The 25,138-nt window shown below is 40.8% G+C and overlaps 1 protein-coding gene across 6 annotated transcripts; it reads right to left on the reverse strand.

The window, feature by feature from the left end:
• Positions 1 to 2,671: 2,671 nt before the first annotated feature.
• On the reverse strand, positions 2,672 to 20,081 carry LOC102686056 (oocyte zinc finger protein XlCOF22-like). Of its 6 annotated transcripts, none has more exons than XM_015344486.2 (4): positions 19,383 to 19,468; positions 14,581 to 14,732; positions 12,356 to 12,508; positions 2,672 to 8,692 (listed from the first exon to the last, which is right to left on the reverse strand). In XM_015344486.2, the coding sequence occupies exon 4, from the start codon at positions 8,595 to 8,597 to the stop codon at positions 6,843 to 6,845; it is 1,755 nt and encodes a 584-aa protein (XP_015199972.2). In that variant the 5' UTR covers positions 8,598 to 8,692; positions 12,356 to 12,508; positions 14,581 to 14,732; positions 19,383 to 19,468; the 3' UTR covers positions 2,672 to 6,842. The 6 variants fall into 6 exon arrangements, 4 of the variants coding, with proteins under 4 accessions (XP_015199972.2, XP_069043786.1, XP_015199974.2 ...); XM_069187685.1 differs by lacking the exon at positions 19,383 to 19,468 and adding an exon at positions 17,847 to 19,376; XR_011189150.1 differs by lacking the exon at positions 2,672 to 8,692 and adding an exon at positions 11,691 to 11,869.
• Between the last annotated feature and the right edge of the window lie 5,057 nt (positions 20,082 to 25,138).

Genomic DNA, 25,138 nt, shown 5'->3' on the forward strand with positions numbered 1-25,138 from the left:
CTTCTCTGGACACTCCACTCAAAGCGCTTTACAGGTAATGGGGACTCTCCTCCACCACCACCAATGTGCAGCCCCACCTGGATGATGCGACGGCAGCCATAGTGCGCCAGAACGCTCACCACACATCAGCTATCAGTGGGGGGGAGAGCAGAGTAATGAAGCCAATTCAGAGATGGGGATTATTAGGAGGCCAAGATTGGTAAGGGCCAATGGGAAATTTGGCCAGGACACCGGGTTACACCCCTACTCTTTTCGAGAAACGTCCTGGGATTTTTAATGACCACAGAGAGTCAGGACCTCGGTTTTGCGTCTCATCTGAAGGACAGCGCCTGTTTACAGTATAGTGCCCCCCTATACTGGGGCATTACAACCCACATGGACCGCAGGGTGAGCGCCCCCTGCTGGCCCCACTAACAGCTCTTCCAACAGCAACCTTAGTTTTTCCCAGGAGGTCTCCCATCCAGATACTGATCATGCTCACACCTGCTGAGCTTCAGTGGGTTGTCAGTTATGAGTTGCAGAGTGATATGGCTGCTGGCAGTGAGGAATGAGGAAGGGTTCCATACAGCACCCCAAAATAGTGTGTGACCCCAAAGCTGTGGTCTTGAGGACAAATAGGTGGCAGTGACAGGGGAAGGGGTAAGAGTCAAGAAGTATTGGGAACCCATAGGGTTCACTCAGGCCTGTTTGTTGTTCTCTGTGTTTCCCACAGACATAATAAACTTTCAGAGGCTTCTATATGTAGCAATAAGACATATAATTACAGTAAATAAGTAAGTGGTATTAAAGATTTGTAATAATCTTTGACACAGCAGCTTAGGCCTCTGTGAAGGATGCTAGGAATGCAGCTAAAAGGGGCCTCTCTGATAAGAAGCCCAAACAAGAAAAGCTGTGCTCATTCTGCAACTCCATAATGATATGGTGCAGTATGGTTCTTTTCAGTGTGGTACCAACATAATGGGTTAGAGGTCTCTGTCCATCACCCAGAGGTTTCCAAAAAATCCTTCAAGTGTTTTTCAGCTAATCTAATATGGAGGTTAAGCAAAGAAATCTGTCTGCGTTCCTTTTGCTGTGACAGAACTTCCAGTTGACATACATAGTGCTGTAAATCTTCCTCATATTCTCTCCAATTATCTTGATTTATCAGTGTTTAAAAATTATTATCCATTTATAACAATACATTTCTTCCAGGAACATTGATTGATCCCTTTTTATATACAGTACAGTACCTTTTAGTTTGGGGAACATGTCAAAATCTGATGCCCAGAGAGGCTCAGATATTGATTGTGGAAATGCTCAGTTGACACCCCAGGTAGGGTTAGGGTTAGCATTCACATACTAATTAGACAATTTTTAAGCTCAGCGCTGGGTTTTCGGGCCCAAGTCAAGTTTAGGACGGGTGGTTTTGTAGTCTTTTCTAAAAAAAATTTTCAGAAACTCTCTGGGTCCTGGGTGGCGCGATGCACCATGCGGTAGTTTTATCCCGAAACTGAGTTGGTCGGATCCTGAGTTGTCACCAAGCATTATTGAATCTCATTTCATTGCAAGAGCTTTGATCAACAGTCTTGATTGTTTACCCCTCATACCTTTAGTTTTGAGGAACATATCAAAATCCGATGTCCAGAGAGGCTCATTTACAGATCGCGAAATGCTCAGTTGACACCCCAGGTAGAGTTAGGGTTAACATTCACACACTACTTTGCCCATTTTTAAGCTCAGCGCTGAATTTTTGGGGCCCAAGGCAGGTTTAGTACGGGAGGTTTTGTCGTCTTATCTGAATTTTTTTTTTCAATAACTCTATGGGGCTGGGTGGCGTGGTGCACCACACGGTAATTTTATGCAAAACTGATTCGGTCTTATCAAAAGTTGTCACGAAGTATTGTGGAATCTCATTTAACTGCAAGAGCTTTGATCAAAGGTCTTGATTTTTTCCCCCTCATACCTTTAGGTTTGGGGAACATGTCAAAATCCGATGCCCAGAGAGGCTCAGATATACTGTATACAATCTAGGTGAAGAATTTGTAAGTGATGTGTCATGTACTGTACATCTTACGAGATAATGAGATGGTAATATAGAAATATGGATAAGAAATCAGGATCAAATTAAGTGGTTTATTTTTGAATTGTTATTCAGTTTGAAATTCCAGTTTGTTCCTATTATATTACTTTATTCTGCGTGTAACATAATAAACAAATTATTGATTGAAAATAAATATTGTGGCATGTTTGCCCTTACCAAGGTAGTGATTTTGGCAACGTGTCTCCTTTAGTAAGGACAAGGGAGCCTTAAGGGACAAGTTTCTTAATGACATTCCTTTCTATCACTGATTGGAATTCAGTAAAGGGGAACTACAGTTCCAATGCCTCAGACTAGTTTTGAAACCTCTGTAACAAAATAAATTAACAGTATTGTAAATTTTTACAAATTTACAAATTCTGAACGAAGCACCTTTGTGTCACAAACTCCTGGTCTCGCCACTAGGGCGAGAGCAAGAGTTTGCAAGAATTGCAACATGAATTGGCCCTTCCTGCTCACTAGTCACCATAATGACAAATGTAATGTGATTTAATAAGTACAGGTTGTGCAGCAGATGTTTCACTGCAAAAATGTGCCAACATGATCTGCCTGCAGAGTTAACAAGTAGTAATGTCATGTAAAACTGTCTCGAAATTGAGAGCAATATTTTTATTGGATTAAAAGAGATGTATTCACAGGCCTGCTTGTTTACAACATCATGTCACCAGTTCAGCTTCATTCTTAATCTCAGATTAACGCCCTGCACATACCTGAAAGTTTAGCCATTTTGTGATGTAAATTGGAGGTTTTACACATTACTGTGTACATTTGACTTTCATTGTTGTTTGAAATGCACTCATCAATGCCAATTCAATCTAACCCCAACATATAAAAATATCATTGCATTTCCCCTTTTAGAGCTACACTTTTATATTGTCCCTACCCTATAAAGCATGTGTCACTAGAATTCCCATGCACAGTTTTTCTTGTTCCAGTTCCTCATGCAGAGCCTCCTAGAGAACTATTATCTTTTTGAACTTTGATGAGGGCTTAGATGGATTTAGATGGAACTGTAACTTTTTTTCTGCAGTTCTGTCACAACATAAATAATGTTATAGCATGATGGGGACATCAAATCTATAATGTTTGCAATTCAATTCATGCAAAACTCAAGATCTAAATAAAGCATGAGGGAACATTGGGTTTCATTTTAGATGATCTCCTAGCTGCAGGTGAGCTTACAGATAGGTAAACTCAGTTGACCAAGGGGGATTTTCTGGGGATATACTCTGGTGAATTAACTGTATTTTAACATAAAGTCTTAAGTTAAATTTACGCACTGCAAGGGTTTTCAGGGATTTTGTGCACATAAACAGTTTGTAAGAAACCCAGCAGACTTCTCTCTTCTGAAGTATTAATATTAATTTCATGGGCTTTGGTACAGTGCAGAATTGTCACCAGCTGTGTTCTGAGAGGGAGGTCAGTTTTAAATATCATGCAACTGATTATAAAAGCACAGACAATGTTATACTACTCATACTTTATCCAATTAATATGCAATACAATTGGATAAACAGTAGTTAGAAGCAGAATGCTTTTACAAACATTTTGACCAGTGCAATATTATTAAATATCTAAATACGCACACACCTACACTTCTAAAAGAGAGCAAGAACAGTGGTACTGTTTAAAACTTAGGAGTTTAATATAAAAATAAATTCAAACACAATAACTATATACCTACACAAAACATGAACAGTTCCATAAATACCTCTGACACCATCAGATGTCTATTAATTGAGGGTGGACTAAAAACTAAAACACAAAATGTGTTAGAAACTGAAATGCTAACAAGATTACCAGAATGAATGACAATTGCAAAGATGAAAACATGAAAATATGTTAAAAAGACCTCAAATTAAAGTTCCCTTTGAAATGCCATCTATGGTACAGGCTGTGATGCCACAAGGGCATGGTCACCTCAAGTCACGCAAATTAAATACAGTAGGTGGGTCCTCATTCCCAGACACACCCTGATACTCACTGATAGAGTAAAATGGTATCCTTTAATTCATTAATAAAAAAAGACATCAACTAAAAACTAAATAATGTTGCGTCACAATCACGTCCTGCACAGCATCTTTCGCCTAGCGGTTGCCCTGGAAACCATCTCATTTTCATGAGGGCTTACAGTTTTCCAGGCCTCACTGCATAATTCAGATTTACTACAGGTGATCTGCATTTTCTCTGTAACTATCTATTTAAAGCCAGAGCCCCGCATCAATGGGGCTCCGTCATTATCTTTTCACTCCTGTCCCGTTCCGCATATGCACTTGTTTTTCCCTTGCAGTAGTAGCTTCAGCAGCCTCTCCAGGTGTTCGTCTCACTCTGGATCCCCAAGCCCGTCTGCATTCCTGCCTGTGGTTCTCAGTGTCAGGATACTCCTCCAAAGTCAATTGTCCTGTTCTACTCTGGAAGCCCGGGATGGGATCCTGCACTGTAACTGAGACTGCTCAAATCTGCGACGGGCTGTCTTGCCAGGGTAGAGATCCCTTCTTGCTGCTGAGGCAGTCTAATCGCAGTCTGCTCAGATTACTGCAATCTGCTTTCACCCTGCTCCAGAATATACTCGTCTGCACCTAGTCTACTCAAGATTACTGTTGTCTGATCTCACCCTGCTTCAGAATATACCTATCTGCTCGCCCCCTGCCCCAGATCTTGGCAGCAGCCTGCTCGCACCTGGCTCCAGGATACAATTGCCTGCTCGCACGCTGCCCCAGATCATGGCAGCCTGCATGCACTCTGCTCCAGACATCTGTAATCTACTCACACCCTGTCCCTGATCACTGCAACCTTGTGAGCTGGACTGTACAGAGGCTCTATCTGTGCAGTTACCTCACCTCCTTGCCCACAGCCCAGGTCTGTTCCCTGTATGCCCTGTCCCTTTTCACCTTTTTCTGTTCCCTGTGTTGTTCTTGTTGCCCTTCCGTCTTTTCTTCGGGGCAGCTTCCTTCCACAGTTCAGGGCTCTTTCGCTTTCCTCACATTCCTGCTTCTCAGGCTGTTTGGGTTCTGCTCTGTCCTGTTCTCCCTGTTTTTCCAGTCTCCTCTCCGTGTCTCAGCAGAGACACTGTTCCATCCTTGGCCAGTCCTCTCTGTCAGGAGAGCATTCCCCTGTTAGCCTGGTCTCCCTGAGGATCTTTGTTTCTGGGCTCTGACTGGGACCACTCCTGGTGGCTGTGCTGACTCAGGGCTTTGAGAGCTGAGACGGACATTAGGACAGGTCCTTGCCTCCCGTCCTTGTAGATGTCTTGATTGCACCAGGCACCTCCATCGGAGAGATACCTGGGAGACCATGCTGACAACGCATGCCTGGCCTGGTCTCAGAAGAGACCCGTCATTAAGGGCGTGCACCTTGAATCACCATGGTTTGGTGAAAGTACTATCCCATGAGGACTATGACCCTCATGGCATCACAACATGAAACCAAAAACAGAGACCCTCTACAACATGATTAATACATAAGTACATACTGAGCATTAAAAGAACCTTGGTGTACACAAATGCATTTGAGAAAACAGAGAATATGGATTCCGGATATTGGTTAAATGTTATTTATTCAGAATGGATTAATGGATTATTCATAACATATTGTGATATAAACAAGGGATTTTCTCCATTTTAGTGCTACATAAGCCCTAATTCTAGTTGTAAGAGAAAGTGGATAGAGCTACAACAATATGCCAAGAATAATGAAAAGGTCCAAGTAATGGCCTCTTCAGGATTATATAGCTACTGCATAATTCCACTACACAGCACAAATCCCCGATCTAGTTCTCCTGGCACTGAGAGTTTGACTCTGCATCTGGAGCTGTGAGCACTGGGAGGCCCAGATGTAACAATGGATGCTCTACTTCCTGACTGAACAATTGTGGCATAAGCAGAGCTGAGTGTGGCATGAAGGTCTCAGGGACAGGTGAACAGACACATGCTTGATCGGTTCCCACCACAAGGCATCTATAACCTGGTGCAAAGCTGATTTGCAAATGTACAGTGGTATTTCTTTCAATGATGGCTACAAGCTACTAGCTTATGATTTTCACAGCAGACCCCGCTGTTAACTGCTGCACTGATGACAAATGTTAATGAGTATAATGAATTTGCCCAGGGTATGTCTATTCCATAAAATGACAGTGTATTTGCCATAAAGGGCATTTTAGGCTATTAAGTCCTGATTCTGTTGATGCTCAGTGTACATTCATGGAGTTTGTATTCCACAATAAAGTACTTTATAATTCAGATCCACTTCAACCATAAAATTGTCTATTTTAAAAACAATATTAAACTGTTCCTATAATGGAAATGAACTAATCTACATAGGACCTTGTGAACTTTGTGAATTAGTTTAAATACAGTATACATTAAAACAAGAAACATTCAATAAACTGAATTCTGAAATACATACTGTAATTTCAAACTTGTTTGGAATAAAATTACATATAGTGAAACCTACTAGATAATATTAGGTAGGTAATGTTGATATCAAAGGGATCACTAAAATGGAGTTAACAGTAATGGAGTTGAATATAACATAAATGGCATTAATATGTTCAGGAACCAAAGAAAATCATAATAGGCAAAAAACATTGCACATTATTAATAAAGTAAACACAGGAAATTAATCTTGGGGTAACTATGATTTCAAAAGCTTTACAGCTGAAACTCTTACAAACTCTCAGTCTAATGATAGTGGCACGCTATGTTATAGACTTTCAAACTCTATATAAAGTGGATTTAGGAATGTTTGAAAAAATTGTGACATGGAATTAATGTGGGGATTCTGTGTTCACTGTATAGTTTGGATTGAATGTTGTCTCTCCAGTGTGAATGCGTTGGTGGCATTTTAAGTTGCTTGACCAATTAAAACTCTTCCCACACTGACTGCAACTGAATGGTCTCACCCCTGTATGAATACGCTGATGCTTTTTTAAGTTGTTTAGGTGACTAAAACTCTTTCCACACTGACTGCAGCTGAAAGGTCTCTCTCCTGTGTGAATGGGCTCATGATATTTTAAGGCGCTTATCTGGCGAAAACTCTTTCCACACTGACTGCAGCTGAATGGCCTCTCTCCTGTGTGAATGCGCTGGTGTATTTTTAGCTCACATGGGTGACTAAAACTCTTTTCACATTCACTGCAACTGAATGGTCTCTCTCCTGTGTGAATGTACTGGTGTTTTTTTAAGATGCTAAACCGGCTAAAACTCTTCCCACACTGACTACAGGTAAATGGCCTCTCCCCTGTGTGGATACGCTGATGCTTTTTCAGGTAACTCAACCAATTAAAACTCTTTCCACACTGATTGCAGCTGAATGGTTTCTCTCCTGTGTGAATGCGCTGGTGTGTTTTCAGTTGGCTTGATTGACTAAAACTCTTTCCACAATGACTGCAGGTGAAGGGTCTCTCTCCTGTGTGGATGCGCTGGTGTTTTTTTAAGTTGTTTAAGTGACTAAAACTTTTCCCACACTGATTACAGTTAAATGGTCGGTCTCCTGTGTGAACACGCTGGTGGTCTTTTAATGCACTTAAACGGCTAAAATTCTTCCCACACTGACTACAATTGAATGGTCTTTCTCCTGTGTGAACACGCAGGTGCTTTTTCAAGTAATTTAACAAATTAAAACTCTTTCCACACTCACTGCAACTAAATGGTTTCTCTTCTGTATTAACATGTTCACGCACTGTGAGCACAGATGACTGATTAAAATTCTTCTCACACTGAGAGTAGGAATGCAGTGTTTCCCCCTTCTGGGTGTGCTGGTGTGCTGTAAAACTGAGTGAGTGAATATCACTCTGTCCAAACTGTGTGTGAAAGTCACCACTGTGGTCTCCACTGAATTTTGTTGTGTTCTCATTCAAAGAGAGTGGACTTATTCTGGTGGGGTGTCCATAATCCTGCTGTCTGTGCTCTAATGGCAGTCTTTCCACTCTCACTGAACATGGCCTTAAAATTATTAACTCCTGATGGGTCCTCTGGCATCGCTGCTGTTCATCTTTTCGCATGTCCTCTTTATACTCTGCCTGCAGGGTATGATGTGACTCTGCTACTTCCTGTTCATTGTGGGCAGTGTCAGACTCAGTCTCCTCCTTAACATAAACGCAATCAAATTCGTCAGCTTCTGATTTCACGCACAGAGAATCAACAGAGGGCTCATGCAGATCACAAGCACCCTCCTCTTTAACGTTAATGCAGTTTGGCTCTGGGAGCTGCTCTTCAGGATGAAACAATGGTGACTCAATGTTGTGTTCTATAATATCAACGTCGTCCAGTTCATTCAGTTCCTCTTTTTTGAGTCCTTGTGCAATTACAGACTCTGGTTCATCTAGATCTTCTGTGATGTTGTAATTTTCTAAGTTATTGAACCTTTCTGTATTCTGATGCCATTCTCGAGATTTGACTGAAATACACCCAGGCCCTGGCTCTGTTGTGGGGACAGATTCCAGTCCATTGAGCTTCTTCACACTTTGTAGACTCCTACGTTCAGAGGGCTTCTCTTCACATGCTGGAGCACTGAGCTTCATCTCCTGTCTCACACTGGAACTCCATTTCTCTTCAGAGTGTTGCAGTTTCTTACGCCTCTTCAAAGTGCAAAAGACAGCACCATTCTCTACTGCTCCTAAAGAAAAGAGCAAAAGAAAAGTATTAATAGCTGCAAAGAAATAACTAAACAGAAAAGTTTCTTAAACAAAAGTTCATATCCCCCTCCTCCCACACCCCAACTCATAAGAGTGGTTGGGCAGAGCAGTGGCTCTGTAGCTAAGGATCTGCGCCTGTAGCTGGAAGGCTGCCAGTTCAAATCCCATGGCTGGCAGAGGAATCCTACTCTGTTGGGCCCCTGAGCAAGGCCCTTAACCCCAGCTGCTCCAGGGGTGCTGTACAATGGCTGACCCTGTGCTTTGACCCCAAGCTTCTCTCTCTCTCCCCCTGTTTGTTTGTCTCATGGAGAGCAAGCTGAGGTATGTGAAAAGACAAATTCCTAATGCAAGAAATTGTATATGGCTAATAAAGTGATCTTATCTTATATAAGAGAGAAAGGGACAAAATGTAACAATGACAAAATGTAACAAGAGGGCAGGCACAATTTTGAAGATGCCCAGACAAGGTAACAAATCAATTGAGCTAATTGGTGAACGACTGGTTCTGAAGACCTGCTTAATATATCAAAAGTAGGATTAGCCGCAATTAACTGCTAGATCGGTCTTTTTTCATTCTAAAAAACAAAAGAAGCCCTGTCATCAAATCCATAGCATTTTGGCTGGCTCTTTGTAGATGGCATTGGATATTTCTGAACTTGAAAGTGACCAGAATTACATTCAAGGGCAAGGACCTCAATCTTTTATATCTGAGGAATGATTATTTCCTTTCAGTACGTGCAAGGAAGTACGGGTATGAAAAATAGTTCTCAAGCTTTCGCAGCAGTTTAAGAGAGTATACTGTCCTATGGAAGGTCATTTTTCTGTAAAGACACCGTAAATAACATTACCTACATATGTTACTGGGTTTCTGTTAGTGTGCAGTAAGGCTGGTCTGTAATTGTACAATTACAATTGTAATTGTAATTGAGGGGCTGATTGAGGACAGATTTAAGCAGGCTTGAGCTTAGGAACTCTGTCTTTGTAAATAATAGTTTGTTCATTTGTTAGGATTGTAAATACATATTTGCTAGCCTTTTAAGTTCCATTTTGGAAAACAAGGGAACTGGGTTATATGACTGGTCAGTGCCCCGTCCTAACCACAACTTGTGTGTTACCAGGTATTTTAAATTGGAGTGAGAAAAAAAATACTTTTACCTTTTGCGAGAATGCAGCCCTGTCTAGATCAAATTCCCCAGAAACCTCTGGGGGAATGAGCTGCCACTCTCAGTCACCTGACCAGATGCTCAAAGACAATTGTTAAAAAACCAGGAAGCAGAGGCTTTCTGTGTTGGCCAGTTTGCTGTTTGGAGCTATAGAACAGATCCTTTGCAATACACATTCAACTGGGAGTAGGAAGTAACTGACAAATAAACTGTAAGTTTTGGATTTGAGAATTATGGAAGAGTGCTTCTGGAAGTCTCAGAGAGGACTGAGAAGAGTCTTGGAGGAGAGACTAGAGTGTTCTGAATTGTTTATTTTTATATTTAAAAAAAACCTGTTATGGCATACCCAAGGGGCTGAAATTCTTTATGCAGTGTGAATAACACAATGGTTAGGTTAATGGGAAAAAGCACAGTCCAGGAAGGCTAGTTTATACAATTTCTATTTTTTTAATAAAGTTTATATATTTCTTCAACCAGCTTCTCCTGTTGAAAAAACTTTTAGAGACAGCCAGTGAAAAGGGGACAACAGCATAAAGCAGCCAAAAAAGCATTAGATTGATTTAATCCAGCAAAGGCATAGACTGTCCTTCTACTGGAGCTTAGCGCAGACTTCACTTATACAGGGTCTTTGAAATAACTCCTCCCTCTGGTGTGCACTAAGTTCAGGCAAGCACTCATTTTTAATCAAACTCTGCATTTAACCGACAAAACAAATGTATCTCTAAAATAGCTAATCATTACAAAAAGTTTTTACCTAGCACAGACATAGTACTGGACTACAACAAAACAAGTATAGTTGCTCTACACACTGAGTTGGAGTACATTTTGGCTTCTTTAATGATATATTCTACATTCCTGAGGCTTGGAATAAACTCTTTCCACCTTCAGGCCTTCCATAGTCTCATCTCTCATGCACAACTCTTGCAACTAACTCATCCAATCACTCTTAAGTTACGAACTCTCTTCCATAGACAGTTCAGTCTAATGGGTGACATAAACATTTTGGAGTCGACACGAAACCTGATAGTATCATGTGTTGGGCATGGCCCACATTGAAGAGAGCCCGGGTCAGACCCAGGACATGGTGAAGGGATTATCTTCTGGGCTTGAGAGCACCTGGGAATCCCCCAGGAGGAGCTGGAGATGATGCTGGGGAAAAGGAGCTGGTCTGCCCTGCTCAGACTGTTACCACAGCGACCGTCACCAGGAGTAAGTGGTTATAAAATGTTGATGAATAATTATAACCCCCAATTGTTAGTTATATAAAAAATATGCCATGAATACACCCAAGTGGTTTGTACAATTTTTAGGCACCTGTAACCTATAGCCATTCTCTGGCACAACTCTGGTGAAAGAGTAATGAAACGGAGGCAAACTAGGATAAACATATTTATTAATGATAACTAGATAGCACAATGTTACATAGATAAAACATAACAATACTTACAAAGGATCTTTGTGGCCTACTTTCTGACATCCACTGAAACGTACTGGGTTAGCAGTCTAATGTGGACAGTCTATATAATACCCAACAGGCCAAAATAAAAATAGAGAGAAACCTGCATCATAAATAAAACATGACAGAGCTAAGTCTCCTTTCCTAACAAATGATGCCTTAAATTGAATGGGAATCTCCCCCACTTTAAAAATGCATGACTAACCTTGACAGAACATGTTTAACCTGTGGATTCCTCATAAAGGAAATCAAACACCAATCATGTGCTCGTATGGAGTGGGGATCTTCAGCTAGATCCCCACTCCATACGAGTCCCCCACCCTTGAGGTTGCAGACAAAGAGGTACTGAGTGTTGAGTTTCCCCAAAAAAAGAACAGTCAGCTCTTTTAAACAAGATTTAAATACTTTCTTTTAAACAGTGGTCTTTCACGTTGATCACAACAAGGTCCACTCGCCTTGCGGGGTTGTGTCTTCCTCTTGTCTCTTCTCTATCTTGTGTCTTCCTGGGTGTTGAACATGTACTCTTCCCAGAAAATCCCCTTAAACATAATAAATTACTCTAGTTCATTACTGTCTTTATACCACCCACAGTTCAGTAAACCCCTTGGTTTCTACTCATTGCTTTTAGGTCTAGAGAACTGCAAATGTTGACTTATGACATCTCAACAGCCATAACAGTAGGTTTTATTTTTGGGTACCTATGCATATATTTGATCAAATTACAACAACAACAAAAAAAACATTTTCCATCCCAGTAATTTCAATTTACTATACATATTGGTATATATTCAATGTAAAATGGAGTATTTGGTTGCACATCCTCTTGAGGCAATAACTGCATGAGATATGTGACCCACTGCGTTCACCATAATCATTTGAGAAACTTTGCTCCATCCACATTGGATGATGCAGACTCTCCGAGTTCTTGATGCTACAGTAGGCGCAGTCACGTGATTGATGCGCTCATCAGGTTGTAAGGTTTCAAGAGCAGACAGAGTGAGCAAGCGTTCCTTGCTGCGCAATACCTTTTTAGTCCCATGATCACAGCTGGTGACTGGTTGCGAGGTCATCAAGTGTCATGTTCTTCTCCAATCCTCCAGCTCCTCATTGGTTGGTCATCTTCAGCGGACTGACAGGTGATCTTCAGCTAGATCCCCACTCCATACGAGTCCCCCACCCTTGAGGTTGCAGACAAAGAGGTACTGAGTGTTGAGCTCTCCATTACTGGAGGTGTCCAGATTGATCCAATCTGTGATATCCTGGTTTGTGTTAGGAGTGAAGCTGGAAAATGAAGCTGGATTGATTTAAATGTGGAAATGGACAAGACAAGTCAAAGTTCTGCCATCCTTTTCTACTGATGGCATACTTTGTTGGACTTGTCCATATGTTTTGGGTCATTGTTATGCTGCATGATAAAGCACTACCCAAAACGTGATGGAGGCACATAAAATGTTTCCACAAAGTTCCTACTAGTTTTAAAATCACAACCCCTTGTCCCTTAGAAGACCCTTGCACACAAATACCCTATACATTCCAGGTATAGGGATGGAGGAGATGGCAGGGAAATCCTCCAGTGTACGATCTCAGCTGAGGGTGAATTAAATGACTGGACATGGGCCTTAATTCTACGTTTGTGTGCATTTACCTAGACCCGCATCTTTAAAATATCACAGGTTACAGCACTTTACTACCTGGGTGTGTCACAGTACATGTTTAAATATCCAACCTATTTTTCAAGGTTTTTATTTGTAATTACTTTTAAGAATGTTTGAGCATTTGTTTTTCACTTGGTGATTGTCTTACAATGGGTAAATACAGGTAAAATACGGTAAGTTCTGATTCAATTGATCTTGACTTTAGACTTTTAGGCCACAAACTCTTACTTTTGAAAAGGTGTTAAACTTTTCTCAACCCACTGTGAGTACGCTAAAGATCTTATCTCATTATGTCATTTCTCAGAAAAGCAATGGTTTCAACGAGGCTGGGTAGCTTTCTCCATACTCTGACAACCCTTTCTGTAAAGAAGTATCTGTTCTTCTCAGTTCTAAATGCAGAACTGCCCTTAATTCACTTTGTCCTCTCTGGATTTGTTTCCGTGTTGATTCTGAAGAAGTTTTTGTGGTCAAGTTTTACAAGGTCTTTGACCATTCATAATATTGGAATTATGTCCCCTTCTAGTCTGCTATTGAAGAGTTAAGAAAATGTAAATCTCCAGTGATAGCCATTTACTTTGTACATATCTGATTTCATTATATATAACTGTATATAAACTAATATTTCAAGAGATTTTTTTCATCACTTATATAAAAGCAAGTAATAATGAAATTGTAAAATTTGATCCCTCCCCCCCCCCCAATCTTGCAGTCTACTACTTATCTTTTAATCCCTCATGTGTTTTCTACTTTATAATTTTTTTTAATACATTGAGATCTAATGAAATATCTTGAAACATTCATTGTATCTAAGGATGGATCTATGGAAACTGGTCTTTGTGTTTAGAAGATACAACATAAAAAACTTGTGACTCCGAAATAAGAGATTAAAATCCCCTAATGTCATGCTTGGTACAGCAGAGAAAGGATGCAAATTGTTGAAGTATTTCTTCATCACTATTTAAACGTCTTTGTTTAAACAAAGTTTATCAGCTTTGCTACTGGAACCCATTTCTGGTCACCTGTAAAGGCACAGAAGAAACTTGGATAATCTTCGGAACTCTACGGAGAATAATTTGAACTTGAGGGAGGGATGTTATTTATAGACCCCAAACTAGGAACCCTTTCAACTCATACACAGAATGGAAATAGCATCCTGAGTGGAAAATTGTAGGTTCTCCTCCTACACTAACTCCTAGAATGGGAGAATGAATTAAACCAGGAAACAACAGACCAATCTGTATCATTTCTGTTACTCGTAACGTTATGGAACAAACAGCTATAGTGATGCAATGGTTGATTTTACTGGAACAATTAGAAATCAGAACAGTAAATTGGAGGAGTGCTCATGGTCAAGCTGCTACTTTTGTGCATATGATTATATTCATGCTTGTTGACAAAAGCACAACTGTATTTTGTTGCTTAGACGGAAACTTTTACATGTTGCAGAGAAAGCCTTCTGTTTACAGATGAACTCACTGTCTCAGCCTGGTGTTTCTTGATGCTACAGTAGGCGCAGTCACGTGATTGATGCGCTCATCAGGTTGTAAGGTTTCAAGAGCAGACAGAGTGAGCAAGCGTTCCTTTCTGCGCAATACCTTTTTATTCCCATGATCACAGTGGTGACTGGTTGCGATGTCATCAGGTGTCATGTTCTTCTCCAATCCTCCAGCTCCTCATTGGTTGGTCATCTTCAGCGGACTGACAGGTGATCTTCAGCTAGGTCCCCACTCCATACGAGTCCCCCACCCTTGAGGTTGCAGACAAAGAGGTACTGAGTGTTGAGCTCTCCATTACTGGAGGTGTCCAGATTGATCCAATCTGTGATATCCTGGTTTGTGTTAGGAGTCGGATCATCCTGCTATCAGAGAGCCTCATCTCAAACTCACTGATAAGGCTTAACACACGAGCTAAGCTGTACTTGTTGATAGTTCTGGGTAATAGAAATAATTTTTTCTTGGTATGTAATTCAATTAGTAATGAGACTTTCTGCTACATACGTAGAGCTTAATCAGAATAGTATTTATAAAGCAAATGTATTTTAAGAAACAGCCAACATGGATTTGTAAAGGGTGGCTTTTGTTTGATGCAACACTAGAACACGATTCATTTAAGACTGCCAAAAACACTAGATATAAAGTGCGGCTTCCTACATTAAAATCAATAGGAATCCTAAGTAATGTATGGAGAACTAGGAATGAATAGGACACAGCACAGGCTGCAGGGGTTGTAATGTCACAAAGAGCCCCAGACAACTAATCCCACCCCTCCCTTGGTAGTGCGGAGCCAAATCTGTGCTGCCTCTTAGGGGATCCCATTAACTGTTTACAGGACCCAGGCTCCAAAACCCGTCACCATGGAGTTCAACTACTAGCGAGCAATTCAGCTTTTTACTTTTAAAAAAGGCAATTTCATTGAGAGCTGTCTGGAGGGACTCAAAATGACTCAATGCTTTAATTTCAACCAAAGGATTTTCTAACATGTTCTAACTTGGTGGGTGAATCTTCAATCAACACACTTCATTTTTGCAGTTTTCTTTGTGGTTTTTGTAAAACTTCTTTCCATCATAAAAGATTCCAGTTTGAGCATGCAAGTTCTGATTTAAAAAAAAAATCACTTTAAAAATGTTTATTCATCATTTATAATTGAACGACATGTGACACTTTTGTAATAGGGCGTAATGTACTGTACAGAGTTAATGCTAAAATGTATTTAAAAAAGTTATGGGTAATGTCGGAGGGAGATCCTTTTATAATCTACTAACTACCAAGCAGGCTAGATGGATCAACAGGCTGCCTCTCATATTCTTAAATGGGCAAAGGAAATGTACACCAGTACATTGGTGCCCCTGTATAATGTCTAAGGTGTACAGCATATAAAAATACAACTATTTTATCTTACATTTGATACATTTAAAGCTAACAGTAATAAATGTTTAGTTTTGATTACCATATAGGAATTTAGGCTTTCTAGGGATTTTCTAAACGGCCAAAATCTCAAAAATACATCCCTTCATGTTGGAAATAAACCCATTATTTTTGCTTAATTTTAACCGCTCACATTTTGACTGTCCTAGTTCCAGGACATGTAAAATTTAGGATGCAGCTAAAAATACCTCTCAAATAGACTTGAAGCAGAAAATTAAAGGGAACAGGACATGCAGCCTATTTTGCTGCACTGCTGACATGGTGCAAGACGAATGCGTGACAGATGTCGGATAGGCGTTAAAAACACTTCAAAAGGGAGAATATTGTCTCGATTCAGTAAAATTACTAGAACAGCCTTGATTGAATCTGAAACAGTATTACATCAAACCAGGAACAAAGAAAGCTCCGAGCTACAGGCAGGAGTGAGTTGTACAAGTTGTGTAGTTGCAACTGCACCATGGCAAGCTAGCTTAAAGCCTGGCTCACTATTGACCTCACTATTTGGTCTAATGAATAACCTGAATTTTCAAACCAAACATCCAATGCTAAAGACAGGGAAAAAATGGATGCACAAAGTCGAAAGGCAAGTTCCTGAATCCAGAGAAAATGCTGGACTCGGAACTGGCTCAAGTGTGGGTATCGGGCTCAGACGTAAATAAAAAGCAAAGGGCAATCAGGAAAAGGTCGTGGAACATGCTCAGTCTGATTTAGCTACATCTAGTATTGTGATGAAAGCTAAGGGGGACACTCTAGTACAGACCATCAACAAGGAAAAACCTGACCGAATATCCACCACAGCCAACTGAAATCTGACTAATGATACATAAACACATTTTATGAAATAATGCAATGTAATTGAAATGACAACTTAATAAAAACATAATACAAGCATAGATTTTTTTGTCAACATGGTTACCCATGTGCTGTATATCAAACATGTAGCTCTTCCGACACCGGTGTCGTATCTAATTCACCATTTCTCCTTCATAATGTGCATGCACTCCAAAAACTTTCCACGATACCCAAGGATAGTGGCAGCTTCTGCATGTTTGTGCCTTTGCTTACTGATCATGACAGAAAAAGGGGCCGTTGTTTGTGTGCGATTATATTGGTTTCTCCGTGTATTAAAATGTTTTGCTAGGGATTGGAGTCATGAAGAAAAAAAAACGTACCGGCACCACATGAAAGCTTAGGTTTTCTTTCCACAAGACAAGGGAACCCAAAAGAAAGAACACAAAGGCTACAGGCGAAAGATGCACATGTGCTGCATATAAATCACTTTACAAGCAGAGGATGAGAAAAAGGATATGTCCCTGAAATAATGACACATTGGCGCATTTCAGAAGGGGATAGTGGACTGGATATGACACCTGGATTCAATCACACTTGATGGCAAGGTCACTGCAGACACAGCACCACTGCTTAGACAGTGGCGAATCCTCCTGCACCACAACATCAGGCCCAACAGCATTCTACCCTGTCTAGGGGGTAGCATCGGTTCTGCATCATGTTAATTGCACCGAGTCCTGTCCTGTTGGGTATGCAGTAAAGGCTAGTGGGGAAGTCACGCAATCAGATTCTGAAACCCTATGGACTCCACAACAGGTCCATCAGAGGGGAAATGTTTCAAAAACAAGAGCAGGCCCCACTGCCTAAAGAAACCCCATTGGCTTATTAGCATGTTATCAACAGAGCTGGATTGGAAAATGTATCCTATTCACGTTATGCACGCATCAAGGTTGTGCACTCAGATAACACTTTAGTCCCTCATACGATCTTATTGGTTTCCGGCACCACATGGTAAACAAACAAAGCACTGCCCATCACGTTCATCAGAGCAGGACTTTCAATTCCTTCAAGAAGTCTGGTCTTATCTTTGACTACACTCCCCACAGAAGTTAGCTCAGCCTTACAGCCTATCTAACACTTCCACATACCACAGTTTCATATTTCAGCGCTGAATATGAAGACGTCTAGAAGCTCTGTGCGCACTGTTGCTTATCTCCTATCTGCACAGCAGAGGGCTGGAAATGGTCAAATGTATTCTTAGTACAGTACGGCCACAGTGACAGCTCCACACTAGGGAAAGACAAAACAACAACTCAAGATTTTTACTCATTTGCGTTTGGTTCAACTGGTTAGATCACAGAGTTACCTCAGCTGTCCAAACCCACCTCACTAAGTATGCCACCACCCTACAGAACCCACCTAGAATCCAGGGTGACTCCAGAGATGAGAGACAGAAAAATAACTAGCCAGCACAGTCACATTAAAGCCAAAAGACTGTATCTCCATTACTTCTCTAGATGCATTCTATTGCCACATGGCTGTTCCTTATAGAATAACATACATTAAAACTGTTTATAGATTATCTGTATTACAACAACCTTTTATTGAATTACAGTAGGTGACTCACAAGGATGATTAAAAACAGTTTCAGAATTAACCTAAAATCGCATTTTTAATTTCACCAGAGGTGATGCTATTGCATTTGACCCCAAGGGGTATCTTGACTTTAGTGAAATAAGGTGGAGGAGAATTTCTTACACCAACTATGAATTTTTGATGTAACCTGTGAGTTTAATGATTGGTGTGAAATTAAAAAAAAGTGGATATATATTTTACTACCTTGAACTAAATGAACATGAATGTATCCAACGTATTAAACTTCATCTTCGGCATACTTCATAAATGAAATACAGTTAGAATCCGCTTGCATTATTGAACTGAAAATATTTAAAAAATTGCCACAAACAAGAAATAAGTTTGAGAGATACCTCATAATTAAACATCTGATGCAAATTATATAACCCATAGTCGCTATGTACTGTGTGCTCCATCAAGTCTTTTTGGTATAAAAAGTCCTGCAAACTTCCGTTCGAATGATCCGTAGGTAAATGTTTTCCTAAAACAGGACGCGAAATATACTGTATGTTTATAATTTTGTGTAGCATGTTACGTGAACAGTGTCACAGAGGTTAACAGAAGTACAAAGCTATAACAACCGAGCAGAAAGCAACTGAAGTTCACAGTACTGTAGAGCAGCAGCAGCCTCTGTCCTCTGCAGTGTCGGTACCTGGATGCCTCCGCACTCCCCCGACCAGCCTGCAGTCTCTCCAGTCTCGCCCTGACCTCCACCGCGAACCCCGGGACACACGCTGGCTGTCAAGGCGGGGGACACGGTACGGCTACCCCGCTTTTTAACAACCAAGGTCATTTCGTAATTCTAGTATTGAAGCATTATGCGACGACAATAAAACACACAGAGACGCTTAATGCGAATCTGCTGTTGAAATGTCCTTTCCTATTAAGCTGGAACAATGTCACCAGAGTGGGTCCACCTGTGCTGACTAAGAAAACAATACTGAGAGATATTAAGTTCAGGCAAGACGATATGATCTAGGGGAGTTGTCGAATATAGCGGTTTTGCCAACTCAAATCCAACCCACACGATGCCAGCTCTTCTTACTTACCAGCCTCTGCTCCCCCGGGATCCCCTCCAGTGATCTCGGGACAGACCGGGGCTCCCAGCCGCCCGCACGACTCCTTCTCCCTGGACCTCAATCTCAGCCGCAGGGTTTCGGTTTCCTGCTTCACCCGACCTATTTCGCTCTGCAAACGGGCAACTCTGTCTTGCACGAGTTCAGTGATCTGAAACACCGATGATTTCACTAGAATATCCGTCAGGGAATGGAGTCTGTCCTCCAGCTCGAAATCTGACCGCTTGTTTTGAAGAAGATCTGAAACTTCACCCACAGCCGTTCTGATGACACCCTCCATGACCGCTGTGAGTTGAGTCTGAAAATCTGCGAGATGCTCCAACATCCTGACTTGCTCAAAGATGAACCTCAGCGCTAATCCGTGAGGAAACCAGGAGTAACGGTATTGTTCAGGGGACCAGTACGACAACAATGCAATGATGCCCTACAACCTCCTCATTGCGTCACCGGAACTGACCACAGAGGCCACACCTCCCGCACGGCAGCCAGCTGCAGCTCATATCAGGGATGAAGCCTTCCTGGCAATAATTTACACCTGGTGCCATACTAGCGAGCCAAGGGACTGCCATAACCTCCCCCCCTCCACAGTGTGCCCAGCTAGCATGCAGTTAACAAAAACAACGGAAAGGAATGAGGAGCCTGAACACAACACGCATTGAAACATGGTGTTCTCATTGCTTTCCGGCTTTATAGAGCGTTATGAGTGCACTGATTTGACACTGTCGATCAACATCTGCGAAGATGCCAAGCCCCTATGACAGAGATGTACCGTCTGCGCTGCAGTCCACAAAGTCGCAGCCCTCCACGGTCACACGTCGCTGTTCCAAATGCAGAGCAGGAAAAGGAGATTCATTGAAAACCTTTGTTTTTAATTATACTAATTCTGTAATGTCCTCTACTTTTTTTTCTTAACTAAAGCAATTTTTAGAAGCTACATTTAAATGCGCTAAATTATTATTTATTATGATTATTATTATGATAATGCTGCACTAATTATAATGTATATATGATGTATATACTTAAGAAATAGTATTTTTAAAATGTCCTACAACTTCTGTGATGTAGCGCAAGGGACACCCTGGCGTGACTGCTCTCGGTTGTTAACACGGCTCAGCGTCAACATGCCTTCTGCCGGTGTTTTTTGTCCAGTGGCCAAGCGCAAGATTTTTTCATTCTCCGTTCGCAGTTCGATGAAATTGAATGTCATCTCGTCTATCCCTGCACAAAAGTATAGCTCATCGTGTTCATTCATGCTAAGCAGGCTCGAGTCAAAACGGGCGAAGTAAACTGAGGAACACTTAGGCAGTACCGCTCCCTATTTACTGTACACAAAGCTCTGTGCTACTAAATAGATTTAATCTCGCCTGTCCCAATACAATAATGACAGGGCGAGGAATATACTGTAACACGTTCATTGGCGCTCATTCAAAGTAAACTAAATAAGGTTAACTTGGCAATACCGCAAAGCTTTGTACTATTATTAAATACGTGTACTACTAAATACACCGCGGGTTAACGAATATTCATCAGTTGAATTTAGGTGGCGGAACATAAGCTTTATGTAAAAACATCGTACCAAGTGTACATGCAGTACTGTAGCGAGACGGGGTCGGTGGGGATGCAGACAGGAATTCAGGCTCCTTTTAGAATGGAAACTGCTCTTTATTGCCGACACAGCAGAAAAGCCAACTGGAGACAAAAACAGCGTTATTAGGATATAACACACTAGGCTCACTTGGAGTACAGGCCCATATGTATAAGATGGTTAAGTGGGTACAGATATAAAAGGGTGTAAACCGGGGATAACTACTGTACATGACAACCCAACAGCCCTCAACAAGGTGCAAGCGCACCAGATGGCCAACACTCGCTGGCCAGTAGCCCTCAGCCCCCCTTTGATTCCTCCTCCCATCCTTCCCGCGCACTTCAGCCGGGCGCTCGTTGGCCGCAACGCCAGGCGAGGGCGCCACAGTATGGATCTAAAGCTAAATATTACTAACACGTGAATAATCACACCAGGGCCATTTTTTTCAGGAAACCGGAGGTCCTAGAAAGAACCCACACGAAAACAGAAGGTACAAACTTCACACAGATAGCACTCTCAAATAGAAAGTTTTAAAAAAACAAAGATAGCACCCCAGGAACTGTATCCAGGGCGCCAGGGCTGTGTGACTGCAATCCCACCGTGCCTCCCAACTCCCAGTTGTTCTGTAGAATTTGAGTGTTAAACCAATCATTTCCTGGTGACTTAAATTCATATCAAATTCTTCTTTGACGACTTTGCCTCACTTAAACAAATTCTGCTACTGCTAGCAGTTGATTACTGCTGTCTACAGGTCTGAGTTAATATAGTTTGTGGGAAAAACTGTTACAACCTTCTTACCCATAACAACCAACCCCTGCTGAGTGTTCAAAAACTAAACCGATAACGGTTCTCCTCACCTTCCATCCATTTCTTTCCAAAGCTCTCCTTCACCCTTTCCTCAAACTGACAATATACAATGCAGAACGTTCAGTCAAATTGTTTTGAAATCTTTAGTAAGGTACTCAACAGTTATATTTTTTTCCGTCTTTAAGCTTGCTATTTACTGTGAGAAACTGAGGCTCTTCATAGTGTAAATTTAAGTAATTTCCATAATGACCCAAAAAGCTTGTCAACTTCTGTATTCATCTTGTGAAGTTGTGTAACATATTATTTAAGAAGTCAATTTTCAGTCATCTCTACTACTGTTCTGGTGAGCCAAGCTATACAGGTTTTATAATGGTATGGTCTATTAATGTTCCAGGGACAATTTCAACTTACAGTAATTATCAGATTTCACTAGAAATTACTGAACTAAACTGTTCCCTAGAGTTTAACCATGTATCAGTTTTGGACTGCAATCAATATTTTTTTTGATTCAACATAGCTTTTCTCCAACTCTCCAAATATGTTATTATCCCTGGTTTTTACCATTACAGAAATTATTTACACCGTTCCCAAAGTAACACATGTTACTCCAAGTGTAAAAGAAGTGCTCAAACATTCTGAAACGTAATCACCAATAAAAACCTTGAAAATGTGTGGTGTCAGCATTCACAGCCCTAAATTGGTCATTAGTGGAAGCACTTATGCTTGAATTACAGCCATAATTCTGTTTGGATGGGTCTGTACTCACATACCACGTCACCTAGACTTGGCAGCGTTTGCCATTCCTCCTTCCAGAACTGTTCACACTCAGATTGCTGCAACAATTCATCAAGTCATTCCGTAGATTTGGATTGAGGTCAGGGCTCTGACTAGGCCACTTGAAGACTGTATACTGTATGTTTTTATTTATAAAAGGTGTTTTGGTGGACGATGGAGAGGACAAAAGTACAAATTGTCTGTCGCTTCCCCCTTTGCTAAATTTTTAAATTTTTCTCTGTTCTTTTTTACCCTCTATTTTCTGACCTACATGGATTCTGATCACCGTGGCATTTGGTCAGGTCTTTTTTTTTTCTTTCCATAGATTTGTAGCTTTAGTTTTTTTTTTTACAATGGCCAACTGTACTCCCAATCAGCTTCATGACCTGAGGCATTTTAAAATGGACAGTGCTCTACATTATATTTGTCAGGTTCATGAAATCCTGAACAGACCAAAATCTTCTCACAGAATATTCTGGTCTCCATGTTATCTCTGCTCCTGACTCCTTAAATAACTCTCCAGTAAATGCACAGAGAGGCGCTGCTTCCTAATGATTTCATTTCTGAAAATAACCTAGACAAACTCTTTATTAGTGTAACGTTGCTAAATGATGGACACTACTGTATTTTTAATGAATTAATGTATCCAGCCTATGCTTGTTATTAAGGAGAAGGTTTAAATACAGCCTCCGGTGATTGCTTGGCTATTTTCTGCCTCTCCAGCTTTGATCTGTGCCTAACTGCCTACTCCTCCTATTAACTCCTTCAAACATTTTATGTTTCCTCAGACTGTTACTGCCTTACTTGTTTATTGTCCTCTGAAATCTAATGCACATTTTATCACTGAAATCTCCAAACTTGTCACCGCTCTGCCGTTCAATGGATCAAGTCCTGATCTTACTGTAGGTGTGCTTAATATTCATGTGGACTAAGTAACTCTGCTTTTCCTAAGGTGTTTCCAAAGGCTTTAGTCTGTTTTGGTGTACCTCCACACGTACATGTACCCTCTTATAAACAAGGTCACACTTTAGATTTAGTCATCACTAGAAATCTAGAAATGACAGACCTGACACAGGCATTTTTGACTTCTGGCAGTGCTGTTTGACATACTGCTCTCACAGTCTCAGAATTATAAGCATCTTATGACTCAGGTCATAGCACAAGGCTGTTTTAAGAAAATACTTAGCAGAATTGTTTCGAAGGATGATATTATCTTCCATACTTTACTTCACCAATATGGGCCATAAATGGTTAAGCATGTTATTTCTTTCAAAACTGAAATAATAAGAATCTATTTTTATGGAGATGTAATGTCAAAATTCCTTTTTTGGACGGTATCAAAATACACTGAGTCGTTAAAGATACAGCAAAAGAGTACTGGAATCATTAGCATTTGTTACATTTCAATGCCTCTTGGCATGTGTGCAGTGTTGGCTTTTTTTTACACTTTAAAATATTGTGCTTGTACCAGATTTAGAGCTTTTTAAGTACAGTAAATATTTTTTACACTCTTAAGAAAATTGGGAATAAATTGTCATTCACAATGATGACATGCAGAGTACCCTTTTTTAAAGCAGGGGATTTTAATGGAGCAATCAGGGTGAAGCACCTCCCTCAAAGATCCAACAGTATCTTCCCACTCAGGACTGAAATGGTGATCCTCTGGTTGGAAATCTAGACCCCTTACTACCGATTCACAAAGCTGCTTTTATCTGCTTCCAGTGAAAAAATAATACTGGAGTCATACACAAGTACTTAGATCCTTGATTTGTATTACATATTAATTCAAGCGAAATGAGTTAAGTCTTAGGTATGTCATTTTGACTATCAGATCTTTACACCATTGGCAAAAAATGTTTTTGACAAAGTCTCAAAATCACGTGAAATAAGTCATTGAATCTGGCACTGTTCTGTTAATGATCAGTACTTGCTGTGTCCGCCTATACCATGAAATGGTGCAGACTAGGAAACATTCCAGTGACATTTAAAGATTCTGTTGAATGTTTAAAACAGTTTCCAGTTCTGCAGTGATATTGAAGTATTACATGCCCATTCTGCTTTTCACAAATTAATTGGGATACAGATCCAGTGATACAATGAGCTATATGATCCCAGACTGAAGAAGAAAGCCTTCCGTATGGTGAGGAGCACAGCCACACTGAATGAGGCAGATGGCTCATTTTCTGGCTGCAATGTTGCTGTAGCAACATGTGAAATGCAAGCCACATGTGATGTCAATAATTCTGTGTAACAAGTTTACCATTGTCAACAACAGGCACACTCCTGAATGTGGTAATTAATTGACCTCCTTCAATTGTGCTACCACCTCTAAAAGAATGGAGTTCCTCTGTCCACTCCCCATGTCACCTTTCACGGTTTCTCTCGTACACTTTCTACAGTTACTGTACGAGACAGAGTGAGGATTCCTGAGAAGACATCACCCCTTCCCAGTATTAGTAGGGGTGACTGGGGATGGTGGGGGCTGTCCATGTGGGGACACAAACTCCATTTGTGCAGTCAGATGATGTACCAGTAGATATCTATGTAATTAGGAAGATTGTAC

This window comes from Lepisosteus oculatus, chromosome 1, assembly GCF_040954835.1.
Source record: "Lepisosteus oculatus isolate fLepOcu1 chromosome 1, fLepOcu1.hap2, whole genome shotgun sequence".
NCBI lineage: Eukaryota > Metazoa > Chordata > Actinopteri > Semionotiformes > Lepisosteidae > Lepisosteus > Lepisosteus oculatus.

Excerpts from the sequence above, each read along its gene's own strand:
- LOC102686056 (XM_015344484.2), bottom strand. The coding sequence starts at position 19,734 with ATGTTGGAGCATCTCGCAGATTTTCAGACTCAACTCACAGCGGTCATG. Across the intron at positions 8,693-19,382 it reads TCCCGGGGGAGCAGAGGCTG|GAGCAGTAGAGAATGGTGCT; the intron begins GTAAGTAAGAAG and ends TCTTTTCTTTAG.